At 41.0% G+C, this 23,937-nt stretch overlaps 1 protein-coding gene across 3 annotated transcripts in view; it reads right to left on the bottom strand.

Annotated features, from left to right (window-relative positions):
- Window positions 1-948: 948 nt before the first annotated feature.
- The window catches only part of SETBP1 (SET binding protein 1), a 375,264-nt gene continuing 352,275 nt past the window's right edge, over window positions 949-23,937 (bottom strand). For 2 of the 3 annotated variants that reach the window (XM_042911416.1, XM_042911417.1), the window contains one exon: window positions 949-6,365. In XM_042911416.1, coding sequence (XP_042767350.1) covers window positions 5,743-6,365 — 623 coding nt within the window. In that variant the 3' untranslated portion in view covers window positions 949-5,742. Of the gene's footprint in view, window positions 6,366-17,905; window positions 18,153-23,937 lie in introns of those variants that run through there. The other variant, XM_042911418.1, reaches the window with a different exon arrangement.

Here is a 23,937-nt window from a genome sequence, read left to right as displayed (position 1 = left end):
CATTCATTCCACCAGACTTCCGTTATTCCACTGTGGGTGCTCCACATACCGAAAGTCCTAATAAATGTCACGGCGGGACGGATTGATAGGGATGAGAGCTGCTCCTGACACTTCCTACATACCTTGTTGGATTTTGAAAGAAGTACTCTGGAAGACTGCATAAAGAAAGAGAGTGAAAAATACATAAATATATGTATGTTTACATATTCTCAATGTACAATGTGCAAATTATACTTTAAAAGGGCTTTATAAACCAACTTGACTCTAAAAGCAAAATTGGAACAGAGTGGGAAGAGAAGAAAGTGCCAGCGTGGGGGCTCCTCGCTTTTTCGGAGGCCCCATCACTCTTACCACTTGCCACATTCGGAACTGCTAGCTCATTTTTCAAACACAGGCCTTGTACATTCCTCCAGAGCAAGGACTTCTTACTCCTGGCCCTTGTCCTCAGGGTCTTGTTCAGACTGGTAGACTTTGGCTAGGTGATCCATAACTGTCTACGGTTGATTAAGTGCCCTTTCCTATCACTCCAAACTTTAAATCCAGCCGGGGATCTATCCTTGAGATATCTGACATCATGGGATATTTAGTAAGAAAGCTTAATCCCCATCCATAATGTTGTAAAAATTTAGGACAGGATGGGTCTCCAACATTATCCAACACACTTTGATTGCTTTCAGCAGAGGTCTGACTGGTTCTTTGAATCTAGCCCTTGGCTTTACATCCAGGTGTAATATATTCTGAACAGTAACCCAGTAAATCAGACTCAAATCTTGCCCAAGATGTACTTCCCAGATTCCTACAAAAGGCAGAAGTTTGGTTAGAATTTTCTCAATGATTCTATATCCAGTTGGTGTGAGCAAAGACCCCCCAAATACTATTAAACTCCTTAGTGATGTGAACCAGATGGAAAATAAAACAAAAGAATTCACAACTCATGTTAGACTGAATTGAATGTCTTTAATTTCACACAATGAATAACATATGAATAGGATTAACTTTTTTTTTTTTTTAATAGTTAAGTGCTCTATACTGTGCTAACCTGATCTGGTAGCGAAAAAGACTGAGCTTTCTTTTAGAAAAAATGTTTAAAACCCAACATCTAAGACCATGGAGGAGCATGACAGTAAAGCATGCCAGATGTATCTACGCCTCAAATAACAGCAAGTCCGTGTTCATTTTAAATGTACAAAAATGCTTTATGAATAAAAACTGTTACAAAAAGAACATTTCAAACAATGTACAATTTTCTTGCCTCTATATTCAATAAAATACAAATACATTTTTTGTTCTAAAATATGTTTACATACAATCAAAGTAGAACATGCAAATTACACTTTAAAAAAGGCTTTTAAAAACCACTTATGAATACAAACTAAAAATTAGCCAGCACGACTTGTAAGACAATCTTGTGCCCCATTTTTTCTTTTGAAATATATATATACATATTTAACACATCATGTGCATTTATTATTATTTAAGAAATAGATTTTTTAAAAAAGGAAGAAAAAGAAAGACACCAACCTAGGTTGGAACTGCCCTTCTGTGTTGACCAGTGGCAGCTCTTTTCAATTTTTCCCCCTTTTAGTGTTTATTATACCTGGGGAAGTGGGCAATAGATATCCAGGAAGTTTCTTCCTTGGTTGATATGTGCTTCTAAGACTGTTCCCCAAATGACTGAGTCCCACCAGAAGGAAGACTCATTAGTGGGGCAAACTCTCCAAGAAACAAGAGGCAGAGGGAGCCTTGTATTGTGGAAAGAAACTTTAAAAAACACCAAGAAAATGCTACGGTATATTACAGTTCGAGTTTCTAGGCACTGTGATGACATTATCTGTAAGCTCTGGCATTTGGACCATTGTGATACTATAGGGTAGTGTTGAGAATAATGTCTATATTTATCTACTTTTACATAATGAGAAGACTGAAAATCCTGCAATGTAACACTTAAATGGCTTTTGAGGCATTTCGGCTTCTGCCACCCCGTCTCTCTCCATGCTACAGTTGGCATTTAAAGGCTTTGGAAATATATGTATAGACTTTAGACAGTTCCCAGGTAAATCTTCCTAGTGGTAGGGAAAAAATATTCTCCAAAAACTCATTATCTGAATATTGTTGGGTAATAAGCTGTAGGAGTGGGATTTTCTACTAAAGTACTAAAACCAAATCCTTTATGATGTGCATGTAGTACATCACCTTATACTATAATTCTGTCACCACTTGCTTATCATATTTATAGAGCCAGCACTGTGCAGAACACAAATTCCGACTGCCATCCAACATGGCCTCCCACTCCGAACAGCAGCCAAGTTAACATGCTAATCCTCTGTCAGCCCTTAGTCACCTACTCTGGGCTGTCAGTGGCTGTTGAGTCCCGGTCCTGCCAAGTCACAAACCAGCTCCTGACATGCTCTCCTTTCTTTTGACCTGTCTTCCTTGGGTTGTAGCCAGAGCCATGCTATTAGAGGAAGTTAAACTTCTCTTTCACATGAGATGAGGGGTTGAAAAGCAAGTGGCTCCTCAGCCACTTAGGAAGTGGATCAGAGACCCATCATCACCTTCAAAGAGGCTTTTACATCTCGATTTCATCCTTTGCTCACCTCTAATCAGATTCCCTGTAAGTGGGTTCATGCCTGCTTGCTGAAGGAAAGTATTCCATAAAAACAAAAACAAAGATCCAAGAGATTTCTTTATGAAATAATTGCTAGAGGTGTTTATGGAGTCCCATGCATACCAAATGACATCTTCTCTAAATAAAAATGCAGCCTCCAGAAGGCAGTGTTGGCTGGCTAGAGACTCCTCAGTCCGGGTCAAGATTGCTGAGTTCTCATCCTGGTTCTGCATCCAATGAGGTGAAACTAGGCTGGCCCAGTGTTGAGCCAGGACAGGAGAGGAGAGACTAATGGAAAGGGGTTACTTAGAAAATAAGAAAATGGTTGTACCAATGAGATGAGTTAAGTTAATGGAAAGTATAAGAAAAAAAAAAGTAACATGATACTGAGTGGGGAGCTGGGCAGGGGAGAGAGGAAGCCGTACCGTGCCTGGACTAGCTTCCACCTTCCAATGGCTATTTAGCATGTCTCAGTTTGGGTCCTCTGTGGTTTTCTAATCTATTCTTAGGGTCATAAATGTAGAGGATTTGCATTTAAGTCACATGGCAACTGTAGAACTGAATTTATGTAGTTACAACCCTGCTATATCCCTCCTGGAATACCTTACGCTGGTTTGGAAATTCTAATGTATCCTTAAGTTATTTGACATTTCTCTCCAACTAGAAGTTAATGTCAATTAGAGTTTGGGTCCTTCTTTAAGAAGCTTAGAGAGTGCCAGCTCATTCTCTTCTGCAGGAAGACTGAGTCTACTCACAGACCTGTTTGGGTAATTGGTACAACACCAGAAGGAAGAAGGGCAAAAGAAAGAAGGAAGGAAATGATTTTCAAAGTCTGGCAGGAGAGAAACCCCTTTATGGTTTAACTGGAATGAAAATGGTTGCTCTTTCATAGCCATGGTGGGGTGAACGGGGCTAATTTAAATCTTCCTCTCCGGTGACTTTGGAACCACTCAGACATGGCTTGGGAATGACAGATTGAAAGTGGCTGGTTTGATATTGCTGTTCAACTGTGAAATGCCAAAGGTCCACCTAGGTCACAAACGGAGTATCTATGATATAAGCTTTAAAGTACAGGAGGATGCATTCCTTTAAACTTACATATTGCTAGGATTAAATGTGACTGACCTAGTGGGTAGCAAATGATGTTAAGTCCAAGGTGACAGTGCAGAATAGGATGACTCTGGGTAATTTCAACCATTGTTGGTGCCATGACAGAGCAGTGATGTTTGCAAGCATATTAACTTGGGATTTTTAAATTTACTCCCATAGATACCCCATCCCTTATTCTCCTGTGTTCCCAGCAAAAATCCATCTCTCTCTAAGGAAACAGTGTTGTGTTTTGAAGTGATAATACAATTTCCAGCCAGTCCCAACTTCCTGTAAAGAAACTTAATTTGGAGGTAAACCAGATATTCTAATTCCCATTAGAAAATTGAATTCTGTCTCTCAGTGTCTCTCTTTTTATAATCTACCATGCCAGGTGTTTGATGTCTTGGGGAAGGTAAGGGGAGGAGGAAGGGAGAAAATTGAAAATACTTATTTGAAATTTCCACATCTGACTTTTAGAAAACATCTACGGCAATGGAATAACTTCATATTCATTCTGAGTCTTCTTAACATGTTTTACTTGAGCTGTGGAAATGGGTGATAGAGATGGAATATTTGTCCACGCTAAACCAATGGCTAGAGTACAACTTGGATGAGAAATGTACAGTTGAAATTGACCATTTAAAAGACGATTTGTCACACACAGTTTGCATCCATGCAGACTGATAGATTTATAATTACATTATGTACAAAAATGTTTTAGTTTATTAAGGCAACCACAATTTGGATACTTTGTCCAAGGTGGCTTGATACAATTGGAGTGGTGATACCCTTTGAGCATTTTTTCTTTCTTTCTTTTTTTTTTTCAGATAAGAACACTTACTCCCATTTGCTTTTAAGAAATAATTATCAAGAGATAATGGACTTATTCTATTGTCTTTTTGTTTCTTTTTTTTTTTTTTCCAACAATCTATGACAGCTACTTGTATGAAGGTTCACATACCAAGGCATTGCCAGACATTTGTCTTTCTGGTGGGTCTGGGGTTTCAATTTTTGGTGATTTGTCAGTTATTCCATTTGCTGTGGGTTATTAAAACCGTTTTGTTCTGCCTATTCTCTGCTGATATGTTTTAAGTATAAAAATAACCTGATTGACACCCCGGCCAACATATCCTTGGCTGCTCTAAATCACTTATTAAAAAGGCTCTATCAATACTGAGTATCTGTTTCACAATGATTGGGATTCGAAGCCAAGTTCCTTGGGACAGCATGCCAAGGGTGAACATTACAACACACATAAAGTTTACATTATTTAGGTGTGTACCAAGGAAAAGAAGGCAGCAAGTAAGTTAATGAAAAGGTATATGGAAGTACAATGGGCAAAGGAAAGGTAGGAACAGACTATGCTAAGTATCAGTGTGTGATATAGCAGAGGCATACAGAAGAATATGAATCCATGTCTAAGGTTGCCTATCACTAGAATTCCACCTTCTGATGACGAATCCATCTGAGAAACTGTATGGTTAATGGAAAGATTCAGGTCACCTGAAGATGATGTTGGTGCCCCAAAGCCTAGCCAAGCTTGGAAAAACCAAAATAAAAGTAAAAACCAATTAAATGGAAATGGGTTACAACAAAGCCAGTTGAGAAATTTGCAGCTTTTCTCCCCTTGGAATGTTTCCTAATTGAGGGTGCTTCCCTTTCAATTTTCCTGGCCAGCAAATGCAATGGAATCAAAGGCGCACCTTGGATGCAGGAGGGCCCGGTGGCTGTCAAAGAGCACCACCACCGGCTTTCTCCTCCTCGATGGGTCTTCGCGCCTGCAAAGGATCTAGCCATACTGAAGTGCCGCTTGGTTTGGAACTGCTGTAAAGCACAGACCAGCTTCTGTTGAAGGCGTCCCCCTGCTTTGCTTTCCCAAGAGCTACGGATGGCTCAACCCCGTCATCGGGCGCGATTCTGCCTGCCCAGCTTCTGGAGAGAAGGGCATCGGTGTCCCTGCAGCGTGGGATTCCGCCCCCACCCCGGCTCACTGCACTTCCAAGTGTCAGTTCCCCCAGCCCCAGGTTCAGACGCCCAGACCCACCCTAGGGAAGGCCATCGCTCTCACTCCCTCGGGATTTCCTCTGCCTTTTGGCCTTCACCTCCTCTTCCTGGGGCAGGGGCTGCTGTGGGGGCGGCTGCTGCGGGGGCTGGGCAGGAGGCTGAGGTTTGTGTTTCCTCTTCCCTCCTCCTCTGGGGGTCTTGGGCAGGGGCGGGGGCGGGGGCGGCGGCGGCGGCGGCGGGGGCGGGAGGGGCGGCGGCGGGGGCGGGGGCAGGGGCGGCGCCTCCCGGGCCATGTGGATGACCGCCTCGATGGTGGCCATGATGGTGTCTTGGGTGGCGGCCGGCTCCAAGACGAGCGGGCTCAGGCTCGGCTTCTGCCCCCTCTTGCTGGGAAGGTCGATGCATTTTTCCAGCACCGGCATTTGGTCTCTGGAGTCCTCATCGAACTGGGTGGGCTGCTTTCGGGGACGCCCTCTCCTCTTCTTGACGAAGTTGTTGCCTGTCTTTGATTGTCTCTGCAGCCGCTTGGCCTTCAGGATCTTGTTCACGTGGTCCAGGTTCTTCTTGGTGGACAGGATCTTCGTGTAGTTGCACATCTTGCGCACCTCGCACTGGATGGCCTCGATCTCCCGCCGCTTGAATCGCTTCTTCAGGGAGGAGCTGGCTGCAGGAGGGGAAGAGAGAAGATTGAGCACCAGAGGCAAGCTGCCCTAAACCCAGCTATCGCACTGACAACTGGCATTATATTTGGCCAGGAAGATTCTGGAGGAGCGATGCTATGGATGTGACCCAGTATCTAGTCTTCCTTTTCCTTGATGGAAACTGAAAATAGTACAAATAAACATTGGTTGGCTATCTTCTGTGCACACAGCAATTCTATTTATACTATGTCTTGTTTACAACAATTCTGTGGAATGCTCTTGTTCCCCATTTTTAGGATTTAGGAACAGGCTTACTCCATGTAGGAAGATCTACCCTGGGAGTGAATGTCAGAATCAATATTCCCATTACCTGTTCCTATTGTAACTTTTATTTTTTATTTAGCCCTTTGACATTTGATGTGATTCAATTTAGGATTAGGTTATGCTTTTTCTTTTTGTAGAAGATGTTGAATGAAAAAAAATGACAGTCCTTTATAACAAGCAATCTGGATCGTTCACATGTACTATCAACCTCAAAAAAGAGATGCCTTGACCTCATGGGGAGCATGTATGTAAGTGTGACTATTTATTTCTAACCCTCCTCTACTGACAGAAGGGAGGATTATTTTCTGGGACACCATCTCTCTGATTCTCCCCCCTGCTCCTGCTCCGCCAATGTTCTAGACTTGTCTAGTTGCCTGATAGTGTCCAGTTGACCAAGTCCTTCTTAACCAATTCATCCTCCAAAAACCTCAAGGGAAACCAGCCGGGTGTTTCTGAATCACTCCCACTATTCCACTACTTGGCTGTGTTGTTTGTAAAGAGCTCCTTTCAGGTCCTGGTGGCCAGATGGATCTGTACTGTATGAGTCAAACCTCTAATCTCCAGAAGTCAGGTACTGCTACCGCTAAATAGACTTCAGAACTGCTTTGTTTTGAAGTTCGGACACTGTAAAGCATGAATGGCTTCAAGACGTAGCAGACCTCTCCTCCTTTAGGTTATTCTTTCTCCCTGTGCTGTTCATGAGCAGGCATGCATGTACGTCCATGTGTACACACACACACTCAGGCATTCACACATACTCTTCTGCCCCATCTTCACACCGTCCCCTCCCTTTTTATGAACGTAAGAAGTGTGTCCTCACTTAGTTTTTTGCTGCTGTGATATACCCTAGATGCTAAACCCCAAAGATGCCTATGGAGAAGATGCTGACCCTACTAAACATTACAGGACCATGTATTATGGTTTTAGCATCATAGTTTCTTGTGTTATCCCATGTTTTTCAACTATGTCCTAAGGAAATAAGGAGAGGGGGTACCTGGGTGGCTCAGTTGGTTGAGCATCTGACTCTTGATTTTGGCTCAGGTCACGATCCAAGGGTCGTAGGACTGAGCCCCTGCATTGGGCTCTGTGCCAAGCATGGAGCCTGCTTAAGATTCTCTCTCCCTCTCCTTTTGCCCCTCTTCCCTGCTCACGTGTACTCTCTCTCTCTCTAAAAAAATAATTAAGGGAAATGAGGGAAAAATGCTGAAAACATGGATACCATTCTCACTTATTCTTGGGCACTCCCACTTTATTCCTTTCCCTGCTTCACCCCATTTCTCTTTCATGCTGTGGCTGGCACTGAACTCCAGGAGGGTATTATTTGAAGTTATTTACGCCACTAGCTTTACGGAGTGGGAATCTCTGAGTTCCATAGGACAGGTCAAAATGTTACTGCTTTTGGCCCAAGGTCATTGTAAGACTTACTGAGCAATGAATAACTACTGAACAATCTTTAAAATAAGTTATAAAGATCAAAATAGAACAAAGCCAGAGTGAGCTTCTGAGTACAAAAATAAAATGTTTGTAGTTAGTGTTGTGAAAGAAAAGCGTTGCTCAATTGTAAGTTCTCAGATGCAGGGACCAATTTTTGTCCATCTTTATGTCCCTCACAGAGCATAGCGTGGTGCCTTGTCCATGGACAGGATTTAAAAATTGTTTTTGGACTGATGAATCACACTAATCATTGTGCCTTGTAGTCAGAGTCTTCTCTAAAGGAGTTCAAGTTTGGATTTCCAAAGCATCCACTACAAAAATAGGGACGGTAGGAGCTAGCAGGTCTCCATGTCCGAGCCAGGTGATCTATCTTGTCCACAAAGTTCATGAGTATTGAGAAGAAGTCAGAAAGACTCCACAAAACCTTTGGCATTATTCCAAGTACAAGTTTCATGTGAAGTTAACCCTTTCTTTGTATCATCTTTGGGGGAAAGAAAACGCTGTGTAGTATATAATACAGCATATATAGGTAGAAAGTAAAACATTTAGGAAATTAGTTGTCAACATCTGACTGACTAAAGATTGACTGGAAAACTCCATGAACTGCAGGTCATTTGGGAGAAATACAAGCATTGGTTTTGTTTCTCTCAGTGTTTTCTTTTTAGCATGAAGTGACAAAAAACAAACAAAAGGAACCTGGTAGATAATACCGTACTCAGTAATTCATTGTATGCTGCATAATATGTTATTAAGCCCTTGTACTGAAAAAATGATTATGAAATAAGTTAATTCTGAGTCATGTAAACATACCTTTACTAAAAATATCATAACCAATTCCTTTGCACCCACTGTTCACATTTAATAAATGTTAACTTTTGCCATATATATTTTAATGTTTATTTATTTTTGAGAAAGAGGGAGACAGAGTGCGACCAGGGAGAGGCAGAGAGAGAGGGAGACACAGAATCTGAAGTAGGCTTCAGGCTCTGAGCTGTCAGCACAGAGCCCAATATGGGGCTTGAACTCACGAACCTTGAGATCATGACATGAGCTGAAGCTGGACACTTAACCGACTAAGCCACCCAGGTGCCCCTATACATTATTATATTTTTTTAACAGTTTATTTGTTTTTGAGAGACTGAGAGAGCACAAGTGGGGGAGGGGCAGAGAGAGAGGGAGACACAGAATCTGAAGCAGGCTCCAGGCTCTGAGCTGTCAGCACAGAACCTGACGTGGGTCTCGAACCCATGAACCACAAGATCATGACCTGAGCCAAAGTCAGATGCTGAGCCAACCAGGTGCTCCCTATACATTATTTTTTTAAAGAAAGAAAATATTATAGATTCAGCTAAGTCAGACTCCCCTCTCAATTCCATTCCAGTCCTTTCCTTTTCCATGCTTTTATTTATATTTTTACTGCATATGCATGAACCCATATTAGTAAAAATTACAGAGCTGAAACTACCTAATGTTGGTGGTACTGTAAGGAAGTGGGGGTCCTTGTACACTGTTGGTAGGAGTGTAAACTCAACTAATCATATTGGTGAGCAGCTGGGCACTGACCACTAGCACTGAAGATGGGCTTGCTCAGTGCCCCAGAGAACCTGTGTCCAGGTTGGCTCCTTTACTTATCTGTAGTGGGAGGCTAAGGATGTGCAAGGATGTTCCCTGAAGCCCAGAAGACTGAAAACAGTCTAAATGTTAAGGAGATAATCCGTTACAATAGATAGACTTAATCTATTGGTTTAATCCGCAAACAATAGAATAGTATAGATCTGTTGAAAGGAATAAGCAACATATATCAACATGGTTAAATCTAAAAACAAAACAAAGTTGGTAACAAAAGTGAATACAAGTACTTGCAAATATACCATTTGAAAAAGTGTAAAAACACACAGATCCCTTGATTGTTTTTTTTAATTTTTTTTAACATTTATTTATTTTGAGACAGAGAGAGACAGAGCATGAACGGGGGAGGGTCAGAGAGAGGGAGACACAGAATCTGAAACAGGCTCCAGGCTCTGAGCGGTCAGCACAGAGCCCGATGCGGGGCTCGAACTCACGGACCGCGAGATCATGACCTGAGCCGAAGTCGGCCGCTTAACCGACTGAGCCACCCAGGCGCCCCAGATCCCTTGAATTTTTATTTCATTTTCTGTGTGCAAATGTGGAGGTTTAAAGTGACAACAATGTGGAAGCTCAATTGTGAGCTAAGGATTAGGTGGATGAGATTTCACTCTCCTCTCCAAAGCTACTTCATACCGCATAAGCTTCTAGAGGAGTACCATCCAGTAGGGTTTTCTGCCATGGTGGAAATGTTCTATATCTGTGCTGTCCCATTTGGTAGTCCTTAGACACATGTGGCTACTAAGCGCTTGAAATGTGGCTAGCGTGACTGAGAAACTACATTTTTAATTTGACTTAAATTTAAATAGCTCCATGTGGCTGGTGGCTACTGTACTGGGCAGCTCAGTTCTAGTCCTAACCACCATGAAATACACTGGGTTCATTCAGTAAAATACAGACTGTGGGAAACTCTGGGCAAACCACCTGGTGCCTTTGACAAATAAGATGCAAGTAGAGAAAGGCAGGGGAGGTGGTGGGACTGTAAATTAAAAGAGACGTAAGAGATAAAATGACCATATTTTGCTGCCAGTTTAAACAAACTGTCAAAAGAGATCTTATTTCATGAATTCATGGACATTTGAATAGTGTCTGGGCATTGCATGGTATTATTTAATTCCTGTTTATTTACTTAGGTGTGATAACTGCATTATGACAATGTTTTAAAGTACTAAGCTTTTAGAAATACTTGCTATTTTTTTTTTTTTTAAAGTAGGCTTCACGTCCAGCATGGAACCCAATGTGGGGCTTGAATTCATGACCCTGAGATCAAGACTTCAGCTGAGATCAAGAGTAGGATGCCCAACCAACTGAGCCACCCAGGTGCCCCTAAAATATTTATAGATGAAGTCACATGATATCCTCTGGAATTGGCTTCAAAATAATGAGGAATAGAGGAGATAAGTAGAAGTACTGATGAAATAGGATTGACTCTTGAGTTAATATTACTGAAGCTGGGTGATGGGTACACTGCGGTTTATTATGCTATTCTGCCTACTTTGGTATATACTTGATAATTCCATAATACCTGGTTGAAAACATATACATGGCAAGTGGCAATAAAACATCTTTCTTTACATCTTAGGACTGTAGGGTGCTCTCGTTTTTCACCCTTTTGGGCTCTGTCACCAAAATAATTTTTGAAAGATAAGAAATGTCCTCAGCAAAAGGCATGTATCATCACCCTAGAAAATTCCTGCTGGTAGCTACCCTCCTGGCTTAATGGGCTGGGAGAATGATTAAGTGCTCTGGCTTTTATGCTGTGACCAACTGAATAAACATATCAGGGCCCAATCTCCATTGATGCCATCAGGGGCTAAGACTTAATATGCCTCTTTCTTTTTTACATTGTAAACTTTGGAGGTGGGGGGGGGGGGGAGGTATCCACATCTACTGAACATCTGAATTGTATTTTGCCTGTATATGTATAATCCAAATATTTCAGTTCAGGTTTGTTACCCCTGCATGAGAACTGCAGCAGAGGGCAGGGCAGTGGGAAGGACTCTGCAGGGGCAGCTAGAAACAAATCTGAACTAGGATGAACATCTTAGCCTCTCTGGATCTCTCCTCATCTATTACATTGGGCAGTTATACCAGATACTCTCAAAATTCCCTTCTAGATTTAAAGACTGCTGTAATTCTTTCCTATTCTCATTATCAGTTGGCTTCCCAAATGTGAGGTGGAATAATTTCAAATTATTTTGAAATCCTAGTGGTGGTGGAGGGGGGTGAGGACTTTGGTCTTGGCAGGATTCGATATTCACAAATCTTTCTCCTTATTGCTTATGATTTCATTGTCCCTCTAAATGTTTTCAGATTTTTCTGTCTTCAAATTGTTTCATTATTAGACAGTAATTTCTGGGCTCTTGCGGCAAAGATTGATTCCATATTTGCTCTCCTTCTTATAATGGGCCCATATCTTGCCTGCTCTTTGTTAGTTTTAAAAAATAATTATGAGTGGCCAAGGCAAAATGAAAATTCATGTCTTCATAACTGCAAAGCAAATCATCTTCTAGACCTTTCTCTGTATTTAAAATTGTCATGCAAATGGTTGACTTGGTTTTGGGCCCAGATGTAGCTTTTCTGTCTTTTAGTTCCCATTATCAGAGGATTGGCTCATCAGCATTTGTTGATTTGGTCACGTCTTTTATGATAATCAAAGACTGGACTTAGCACTGTGTTTTGCACACTGACTTTGCAGATGTAGGATAGGCACTGTGAGCAAGAGAGAGGCTAACAAGGCTTAGTTATATGTAAAGTTCCTCCAAAATAGGTGCTAATGATTTGGAGACTATACTTTGCCCATGTGCAAGACACATCTTAATTTGAGAAGAAAGTTCTGGGTGTGTCAGAAAGGGAAGCAAATTCATCTCTAGATTCGTTAGAATATTTCTTGCTGTTTAAATATCCCTGCAGGGAGGGAGGTAATACTGGGAGGACTGTTGAACTGCCCGGAGTTGCCTTCCAGGGTGGAAAGGGCTGGAACACTCTTTCCCTCAATCAAGGCAGACAGCTGCAGTATGAATTACATTGTATGGTGATCCAAGTTAAGATCCTTCGAAGGCAGAAGCCATGTCATTTCTTCGTACTCCCAGGATCCCCAGTCCAGGCTCATCCACACAGTAGCACATGGAACTGGTATATAGCAACACATGGTCAGCAAATACAAGCTCAAGGGAATTCACTTGTTTAATGTTCTCCCATGAAATTGTGCATTTTTTTTTTTTTTGGTACTTTGTACTTAACTCAGTAATGATCTCTTGTTTTCCTAATGCAGCCTTTTATTTTTTAATGGGATGTATGAAGCAACTTGCCTTGGCATGCAAACGTTCTTCCTTTTTCCCTAGAATTTAAATTAACCTTATACAATCCTGGCCTTAAAGGCTCTTTTTAAAAAAGATGGCAAGTTGCCTCTGTTGGTGAGGCTTCTGCAAGGCAGGGCACATCTGAGTTGCTGTTGGTCATCAGCATAAGTGCCGTAGTACTGCTTTACAATTTCAAAGCTGTAATTTAGAATTAAGGGTTAGCAGATGTGGGAGATTTGTCATGATATAAAGGTGTCTCCATTCTATTTTTAAAGGCATAATACAGTTTGGGGTTTCTCTGAAAATGTGACTGGCTTGTGTGAAGCACACAGTACCTGCTTGATTCTTCCAGGGCAGCTCCCACTTAGGGGTTTAAGGTAAAGCAACATCCTATCTTGGCTGCAGTGCCTTGGTGGTTGGGGGAGCGGGGGAAAGGTGGGGATCCTGGTTTTGTTTTGCTCTTATTTCTCATTCTCCCTGGGACAAGTGAGGGTTGGAGGCAAAGTGGGCCTTTTGGCTGATGGAGAAAATGAAGCAGCGGGATGTACATGTTCACAAGGAGAGCTCTGAAGCAGCAAGGGCCACCAGGGTGCCTCCCCTACATTTTCTGGGAGACATTATGGCATTAGGGATCCAGGAACTTGTCTCACATTGTCCTGCTGCCTCTGCAACTCTGCCCACATCACTCATAGCCTCTGTGCCTCTCCAGCTCTGATCACCTCTTAATTCAGCCACTTTCTTAGTGGGGTGCATGTTCCCATGGAGGAAGCAAGACTATCTACCTGGCTACAAGAAAAACATACTAATAGCTTTTATTTATATTACTTATATTTGATTTAAAAAATAAGAACTAAGCTAAGCATTCTAATGCTTAATGTTTGGGGTAACTGTGGTGCCCTTATTTGGGCTGTACATCAGATGTGTCACCTGTCACCGCTGGGCAGGAGGTACCTAGGAGAAGGGGGAGAGGTCACGTTCATTTAAGGGGGTTGGCGGGCATTCCATCAGTTTCTTACTTTTGGGAAGGGCACGTCCTATATTCAAAATGCTATAATAGGTCAGCCCTTATGGTTCTTTTTAGGAAATTAAGATCTTTGAAAAGAAAAAAAATCAAACTACTTAGTCATAAGATCAGGAATATCCATGAAATATGTCACATGCCGTGCAATTTTATTGGTTTCTCTTAGAAAACTATATAAGAGTTGCCATTTTCAGAGACGAATTTTGGCAGTTTCTTGTATAAAAAGACAAGGGTTCTAAATGTTCTCACCTTTGCTGTGCTGTCCATGGGCTGTCAGTGAAAAATACAAACAACTTAATGTCTTTTTAGGGTAAAATGGGAAATAATTTAACCGCTTTTAGGAAGAAACTCATACTTGAGACAGCATTTTTGACAACTGATTGAAAATGTTTCCATTGGCAATTTTGTTACTGAGAATGATATATTATAACCTATAAAATTCCTTAGATCTGCAAATTAAAAAATCTTGTAAACAGAGTTAACCTCCAAATGAAGAGTTTCAGAGATTTGAACTCATGAAACAATGCAATGCCTTTTGATATGCAAGACCATCTGATTGTCAAGGAAGTTGGTTAGACCAATTTCAACCACCTTTGCTTAACTGATGGATGGAACTGAAAAAAATAGTACATAAAACCTTGCACTGCAAGTAAGTAACTTGTTTTGGGAGTGTTCCACAAGACAAGCAAACATTTCTAATACATTTTAACTTGATAAACAAGCTATGTCTTGCAGTAGGAGTAGTACAATGTGAGGGTGAATGTCATGAGCCCATGGTTCTTTATATTAGCTTTGATACACAAGTGCTTTGGATTACAAGCATGTTTCTGGTACAAATTATGCTCACAAACCAAGGTTTGTAATGCTCATAAAAACAAGGTTTTACCGTATTCTGATTTAAGCAAAATGCTGCACTTTGTCTTCTTGGATATATGTTTATGTGAAATACCCTTTCAATCTACAACATCTACTAATGAGTATTGAAACAAACTAAAATTGGAATCAGAGCTTCAAATTGGTTTATCACAAGTGTTAAAAAAAAACACAAGGTTTTCAAAAAGAAATATTCAAACTCATTTAGTTGGCCCTCCCAAAACATTTTTAGAAAGAAATATTAAAATGAGTGTAAAATTTTGATAGCAGTGAAAATATTTTTGTTTCCTTAATACAAAGTTAAATGAAATTTAAAATTATTTTAACAATATGATTTCAGATTTAGCTCAACCTTTCAAAGTTTATATTTAAAAATTTTTTTTAATGTTTACTTACTTTTGAGAGGGAGAGAGAGACAGAGAGTGAGCAGAGAAGGGGTGCAGAGAGAGGGACACACAGAATCTGAAGCAGGCTCCAGGCTCTAAGCTGGCAACACAGAGCCCAACACGGGGCTCCAACTCACCAACGGTGAGATCATGACCTGAGCTGCAAGTTGGACACTTAACTGACTGAGCCACCCAGAAGCCCCCAAAGTTCATATTTTAAAATATGAGTGTGTATATTCTGAATAGTGTTTACATGGAATTAACTGTTCAAAAGTATGTTAGTGATATCACCACATGATCAAAAATTTGGGCTGCTTTAAAGTTGCCCTTTCTGTTTCTAAACCCCTGAAGAGTTTATTCACTCAGTATTTAATTCTAGAAGATCTTAACTTTCCATGTGCACAGCGTAAGAAGCATTAAAGCTTCTCAAAGACAGACCGCACGTGTTCTTCATACACCTTGTGACAAAGAGCGTAGTGTCTTTTTCACAGTAGATTCTTGCTTAATATATCTTGCCGGATTATTTCACATCATAAGCTCCTAGAGACTAAAGTCTGGGTATCAATAATCTTTATATTCCCTGGAGCAGCTTTAATTGAATTGAATGTAATTCCATGGCAGTTGGAACAGTGTCCTATCCATGGAGAGCTTCTACAGTAAGGTTGGAGGCAGACCTGGATGCCTCTTGGTTAGTCATTTCTGAGCTCCTGCTCCCTAGGTTTTCGGCATCCTTGACTTCTCTGACCACAGGGAAATAACGCCAGTCATTTCATGAGGTGAGCTTTGGGAGAACCACTTGTGGCTTTGGACAGATAAAGGCAGTGGTAACTCATCTCCAGAGAGAAAGTGCACAGAGGAAGAATGCAGCTAGGTCCCTCAGGGAGCCTGAAGGGGAGGTAACCAGGACTTGGTCAGGCCTAAGAAAGCTAGGTGAAGGGAGAGAGCTCAGAGATCAGGAGATGAACAACAGAGGCGATTTTCTCTGTCTCTAAGGCACACTGGGCATATTCGTTAGTAGGAACTGCCCCGGAAGGGGTCATAGAAGAGTTTCAAAGCTGGGAGTCTTTCTGGGCATGATGCTTATTAGGGCCACAGTGGCTTCCTAGGCTTTTGGCGAGGAATGAACTGTAAGTGGTGGCACTCTTAAACTGGGAAATGTGAGGGCCATTTAGGCTTACTCTGTTTCTTTCAATTAACTTTGGCTTTTGTCTGTTGCATGTGGCTCAAGCCCCAGCAGACTGAGTAGACAACTTGAGAGGCTGGATAGAAATGCAGTTAACGCCAAAAAGTTTGACGCTACATCTGCTGAGTCTCACAGCATGCCAGGTGGTCACACGGCGGGGGTGGTCACACCCTCTCAAAGGGCTCTTTATATTTCTTTTTCCCTTCCTCTCCAACGTGGCATAACTGTATCCTTAACCATAAATACCATCCCTTATATAATACACCAATTATTGTAGCTGTGTGTTCATACTTGATTGTGAGAGATTTTCTCGTTTAAATTTTGAAAAAAAAAACAAAGAAAAGAAAAACAGGGAACAAAGAATAATGTGGCAAATATGATTTCATGAAAACATTTACATTTTTAATATTTAGGCTCAGATAAAATAAATCCTGTTGACCATGCTAGAGCTTTAGGAATTCTATCAAATAGTAGGCATCCGTGCTTTATTTTTCTTCCTAGTTTTAATGATTGCATTTGTTTACTTAAATCCTCAGGCTTGTTATTTATGATCTGATAGAAAACACTGCCTGGGATGTTGTAAGAATAAGGTTCTAGTCTAGACTTTTCACTCCTCAGTTCTGTGTTTCTAGACAAATTCTTGACTCCTTGGCAGGACCCTTACTTGTAAAAAAAAAATTAAAAAGTCATATACCTCCAAGTCTTCTCTGTTCCAGGTAAGACATCCTTACTTCCTTCATCTGTATTTCATATGAAATGACTTCTAGACTATGTTCCATTTTGATCCTGTTCCTCTGGAGATTTTAGTGTCTGTCAAATCTCATCTTACATTTTGGTGCCTGGGATTGAACTGATTTTCCAAGTATGAAATGATTATGCAGAAAGATCGGGTTGATTAATTTCTGTGATCAAGGCACTACTACACTTCCGTTAATGAGAACTACATAAAAAATAAATAAATAAAACCTGCAAAGTTGTTTTTTTTTCCCCCAGCAACATCACACTGTTGGCTCATATTAAATAGAAGCTCAATTAACTCCCTTAAATGCTTCCATATAAACTGCTACCAAACCTGGCCATTGCTGTGTGGAATGGGTTTTTGAGCTTAAATACAAGCTTTCTATTTAAATCTGCAAAGTTTTATTTTATTGGTTTTCGTCCAGTGTTCTAGTCTGTTATGAAAGTTTTGAATCTTAATTTTGTTTTCTCAGAGACTGCCCAGATTTGTAAAATTTACAGAGGGTTTGAATACCCTCAGAGTTAATAACTGTCCCTTTATCTCCTTCTGGGCATGATTCGTGTGACCCAAATACACGCTATTGCTTTTCTCTTTATTTAAGTTTCTCAAGAAAAAAATGGAAATTTACACACACACACACACACACACACACACACACACACACTCACACACACACACACAATATCCCTGTATTCATCATAAAAACAACAAGGAATTTATATCCATTGTTTTAGACTTTCACGTATTTTTGTGTCTCTCTGGTCAGTAGATGATGGATGTGCTACAGAAACAATGAATTTGCATTGCCTACAGGTGTGTGCCCAACTCTATTTCTGAGAGAGAGGATATTGCATCTGATGTTGGATTGGATGGGGATGGGGAGTCTTACATTTTTCTTTTATCCACAGGCAATTCTCCTGCCCTAGTGAGAAAAGAAAAGAAAGGAAAAGAAAAAAGAAGAAACAAAACAATAGTCAGTATGCATCCAGTGCCTTCTAATTTCTGCTGGAATTCAGTTTAGTTGGATATTCCTCTAAAAGCCACCGAGGACTCTCATTTCAATATTAATCTTTTTGGTCCCCTCTACATTGCTTGTATCTCTCTGACAGCATTTCATATAGTCTGTCCTGTGTTAAGATTATGGGATCAATCTGCATTTCTCTCTCTTTTTAAATTATGTTTTCTTAAGGAACAAGGACCATGCTTTATCCATTCTCATTCATTCTTGGAAGAAGCATTGACTAAGCCCACTCTGTGCCAGGCTCTGTGTTAGACACGCCATTCCATGGCTTCCTCCCCCATGTGACCAGTACAGAGTTCAGCTGACTTACTTGAATTGAAATCAATCTATGTGACTTGACCTAAACCAACACTTACTGTCTGTTTTGTAAAGGCTGTGTGTGAAATATGAAAGGATTTATTGAAGGGGATCCAAATCACTGTAAATTAAATTAGATCTTCACATATTTCAGCTGTTCCCAACTCTCCTCAGAGCACCATTAACTGTCTGAAGGATCTAAGCTATGACCATAGCACTGAAGTACTGTGAAATATAGACTGATATCCAAGCCACTCCATAGACATGCAGATTCAATGACAAAAATAAGTTTGGAATTTATTAAGTGCCTTTAAGAAAAGCAGCTTGAACATTTAAGCCCACAGATTGATTAAAATGATGGGGCTCCTGAAAAAGGGAGAAGTTTTTACATATTACATTTTACTTAGCTACCATCAAAAATAGGAGCCAGAGACAGAGAGGAACAGAGAGACAAGAGAGACAGAGAGACAGGAAGAGAGAGGATGAATGGTCTTTTCATTGCTGAACATTTGGATCAGAATTAAATGGTATATTGTGGGGGAGTGGTCATATGCTGTCTTGGCAAATACCTATACATTCAAGTTCTAAGCACTATGCCAGTAGTGTTTTTTTTTTTTTTTTTTTTTTTTTTTTTTTGCATTACCTTTTTTTTTTTTTTCCCAAATATAAGCTTGGACAGACTCAAGACAGCAAATACTTCTTCCTCAGTTTAAGATTTGACAATTTAAGAGGAAAAGGCTCATTCATCATCTTTCCCTTTTAGAGACCATAAATTATTGGCTCATATACCATGTGGCTTGGATTCTAGGAAAAGTTAGTGTAAACAAACCCAAGTTACAATGCGCGGAGTAAGAGAGTGAGTCATAAACAGAACACAGACATATGCTCTTATATAAATAAGGGCTTGGATCATCAGCTTCCCAAAGTCTGCTTCCCATTAATTACACAACAAAATGAACTTTCCATATGTAAAGCCCAAATCACTTAACTCTGGCAACACGCATGAGACAAAGACCAGGATTGTGGCTTAATATTTAGGCACTAACAAACCTGGATTTTCAAAATAAGAAAAGTCCTCTCAAAATATCTTCAGGTATTGGAAGGCAAGAAAATTCCTTGGAGGAGTGTTTTTGAACATTGAAACTATACCTCGCAACCCAGGAACACTGCATGAGGCTGGCCTGCATCCCCCGCTGAATTTAAAGGTAATATCAGGCTTACTCTCTTTTGTTCTCAGCTCTCTCATCTTTATGGGGCAAGCCCTGGGTCCAGGCCACACAGGGTGTTCAGACATTGCTGGGATCATTGAACAGTTGAAATTCCCTCCATTAGTACCTTCTCTCTGTCTTTTGAAACTGCACATGGCATGTTTCCTCATTATTGTGAGAAGGCTATCTGGTCTCTCTTAGTTGAAAGCGCTATCAAGGAAACATGTAACAATTGCTGGGGAAGAGGATTCAACAGGTGGAAGCCACTGAGTTCTCTCCTTGTGTTCCTTTCAAAAGCAGACATCATAAAAAAAAAAAAAACACTAACAGAGTTAGTTACAAAGGACATTTAAGTAACAGATGTCACATTGTAGGAGCCCTGGGTGGGGGAGGGGAGGGGAGAACAAGGACTTTCATTCTTTGCTGGGGAGGTGTGCAGCGTCTTTGATTATTCATTTACTCAACATTTACTTTGGTAACAACAACTTTGTATCATACCATGGAGTCTACAGGTAAGATGATACAAGGTAACATTCCTGCTATCATGTGAAACTAAGAGAAAGGGGAAGAAATGAACGTTTTTGGGGAACCTACAGTGCAGTTTGCAGTATCTCACATGCATCCTCATTTCATTGTGATCGCAACCACATGAGAACATTACTGCCTCTGCTGTACAGAGATGAAAACCGGGACCTCAGAGGTTAAATGGTTTTCCCAAGGGCACACATCTTAGAAGTGATGGACTGAAGGATGCAAGCAAGGGCTGCCCTATTTCAAAGCCAGTTTCAAACCATATTTCCTTAAGAAAGTGAAGAAGACAGGGAGCTAGATAGAGTGAGAAAGCCTGGGTTTCCCTGTTACTTTTCTACTATTGACTGCATCCAGAGTGCCAAATTTCTCTCAATTTCACAATCTCAAAGGCCTCCTCCAACCTCCAAATTCCATAGTTAAATAACACAAGATGTTACTACAGACTATTCCTGCTACTTCTGCTAGATTAGGAGTTCCTGCACATTGTTTTGATCCTGTTACTTTGTCCAGTCCAAGGGCCTTTGATGGCTCCCTGTAGGGGGCCAGGCTGCTAGTATAATGAGTGAAGTTGGTCAGGACCCTGAAGGAAGATCGGGGGAAGCATGGGGTGGGCCGGGGGAATAAGAAATGAAAGAGAATATAACCCATCTAACAGGGCTGAGGTTACTTTGTATCAATCAGTTGTTGCCAGGTAGGAACCTGAGCCCAAAGTTAACCAGATAGTCTGAATTTCAAAAAGCCAAAACTCTTGATTGTTAGGTAAATCCGTGGTTCACAAACTGAGTTCTTAAAAATGCATAACCCCCTGTAAGTCAATCAGAGTACAACTGCAGATAGCTATTGGCCCATGGCTGCTACTTTGCTATCACTGCCTGTCATAAGGTTTACTGTGCCTCATTCTAGAATTTCAGGTTCTCCATATTCTGACCCCAAATCTCTCTTCCAGCCTCACTGGTCATTATTTCCACACATACTCCTATCTCAGAGACATTGTAAACCTGTCCCTCTGCTCCCATCTGCTTATTTAATTCAATCCATCCCCAGAAAGCTCTTTCAGTCCTTCTCTTCCCAGATTATTTTACCATATCCCCCAATCTCCTCTAGTACCATTTGGTTGGAAATTCATAACTTATCCATTGCTCAGTGATATCTCTGTCAGGATCTGAGATTGTTATTCAGCCTATTCACTTGTTAATATTATTTGGTCATCTCATGTTTTAGAGTCTGGACTTCCCAAAGAGCATGAAAGTTCCCTAGGGCAGGGGTTAATCGTATATGTATCAGTGTGGCAGATACTTAAAAAAAATATTTGACAATTGTAACAAAGCCTTACAAAAGTTCCAGTAAGATGAACTTGATATAGCATTTAACACCCTCATGGGTAGGGAGGCTTTGACTGTGCCCTGAGATATAAAGGTATTTGGAGCAGTGAGTGAGGAAAAAAATTCTAAAGATAGCTAATGGATGTTATGATTTGAGTCATAACATGACTAAATTATGACTTAATATGCTTAAATCATTACAGGGCATGACTTTATTCTTGACATGAGAGGGGTCAAGATATAGTGATATATTGTTTTGAATATGTGATTGGTGTTTTCATCTGCTATTTCATTTCTTTTGCACCACGGCCTAAAGGTCAGAAATCACTTTTCCCATTTCACTGATGGGGAAACTGAGACTCACAAGTCTCAGAAGACTCAGCGACTTAGAACTAAGATAATTAGTAAGTTCTGAAAAGCTGTATGATAACCCTGGTCCTTGAATTCCAAATCCACTTTCCACATGTTCATGTGGTGGCCAGGAGTCCAGGTTTCCCAATTCCTACTCAGGCCAGATTTGTAGTTCAGTTCACCTCTCTGGGTTCAATTTTCTTATCTCTGCCATGAAGGGATTAGTGGAAAGCCCTTCTATGCGGTCTAACCCAGTCTTGTTTGGTCGGACTCCAGTTTATGCAACAAGAGAAGGAGATTCCCTGGGAGGATGCTGGGGCATTATTCTAGTTGCTCCCAAAGGCGGAATGGAGGGGGCTGACCGGTGAGGGACAGTGCGGTCAGCCTGTCTGTCTGCTTGCCATGTCTGTTTTATAATCCTTACTCTCTTTTCCCTCACTGCCTCCTTTCTCCCTATCCCTCTTTCTCTGCCTCTTCTCTGTTGTAGACAGACTATAGCCTGCCTGGACCACTAAAGATCATTCTTAATGACAGTCATTACACAGTTCTTCTACGTTGCCTGAGGCCATTTCCACAGCAATGAGCAGGAAAGACCTCGCCTCCGTTCTCAACAGCTGGGCACAGTATGCCAACTTCACTGGAACCAAGAAGTTTTTCAAAAACTCTCCATTAATTACAGGAAACCCAAAGCACTGTCCCCCCTTCTCATTAACACAGTTGCTTTCAGTGGCCACTAAATTATCTCGCCACCATTAAACCAACAATCTAATTAGACCTGTGGAAATGGAAAGAGCCCGTGAATGAGGCAGGCACACCACTTTCATCTCAAAACTGATCATAAAATATTTGTGCCCTTTCGTTCTTGGCCACATAAAATCTCCCCCTAGAAGAGTCTCTTTCCACTCACTTCGATTTATAAAGAGGGGCTTGAATATTTGATATAAAATGAGTATCTTAATAGAAATCGCTTCATGTATGGGAGGTTTTCTTTCCCGCATTTCGCTGAGCACGGTGCCCTCATTACAATAATCGCACCTGACTCCCCCTGCGTGTGATGCCTCACAGCCAAACCTCCCACTGGGCTTCAATGGAGGTGTGAATGATACCATCACTGGGAAGAAGATAAAATGTATTATTATCATTACTCTATTTCTAAGAGGGTCTGACTGTGGCAAGAGGTGGTTGGGAAGCATAATCTGTACGAAGCATTCAGAGAAGATAAATTGAGTTAAGTTCCTCACAGACACAGCACTTTCAAACCTGTTATTACACCTTCAGTCTTTCCTAAAATCTCAACTCTGGAGGGGGAAAAAAATAGTTAAATCAAGTCCAGGCATGTTTATTGAGTATTTACGATGCACCCAGCACCTTGCAAGGTCCTTGACACCCAAATATGATTACAAGTTGCTCAACAGCCTGGCTTTTGCTTCTCTTATTTTCATCCCATATAACAACACAAGGTTCTGGGGATTTGTCAGATACTTGATACTCACTGAAGGGGGCAAACCTGAAATAGGAAATATGATTGTTGCTCTTGGGAAGCCAACACTCTGGGCACAATGCAACACTATTATATATAAAATAATTAAATTACAGCCTAGCTTTCCATTGAGTGGCTCATCCTCCAAATATCATAGAAGAACTGAGTGAAGGGAGACACGTGTACAAGTCCCTCCTTCTCCTCTCGGAATAAAAACACACTCGTGTATTATGTATACTGTGCCATATAGGCTGACTCTTTAACTTGAAAATAATCTTGCCTTGTGAATATCCTGGTGGATTATCCAGGACCTGGTCTGCCATTACTGAACAAAAGATTCTGGAGGCCCTGGAGGTCCCTTTCAGGTAGCTGCTTCTGCTGACCATTCTTTGGATGGTTTGCTGTTTCTGGTACTAATGGAAAATAAAGGCAAATCATTGTCTCTCAACTTGAATGAATATAATTCTGAGGTATGTATTTTCATGCACCAGATGGTT

Source organism: Panthera leo, chromosome D3, assembly GCF_018350215.1.
Source record: "Panthera leo isolate Ple1 chromosome D3, P.leo_Ple1_pat1.1, whole genome shotgun sequence".
Taxonomy (NCBI): Eukaryota; Metazoa; Chordata; class Mammalia; order Carnivora; family Felidae; genus Panthera; species Panthera leo.
The sequence above is the reverse complement of the archived record's forward strand: the minus strand, read 5'-3'. Positions and strand labels throughout refer to the sequence as shown.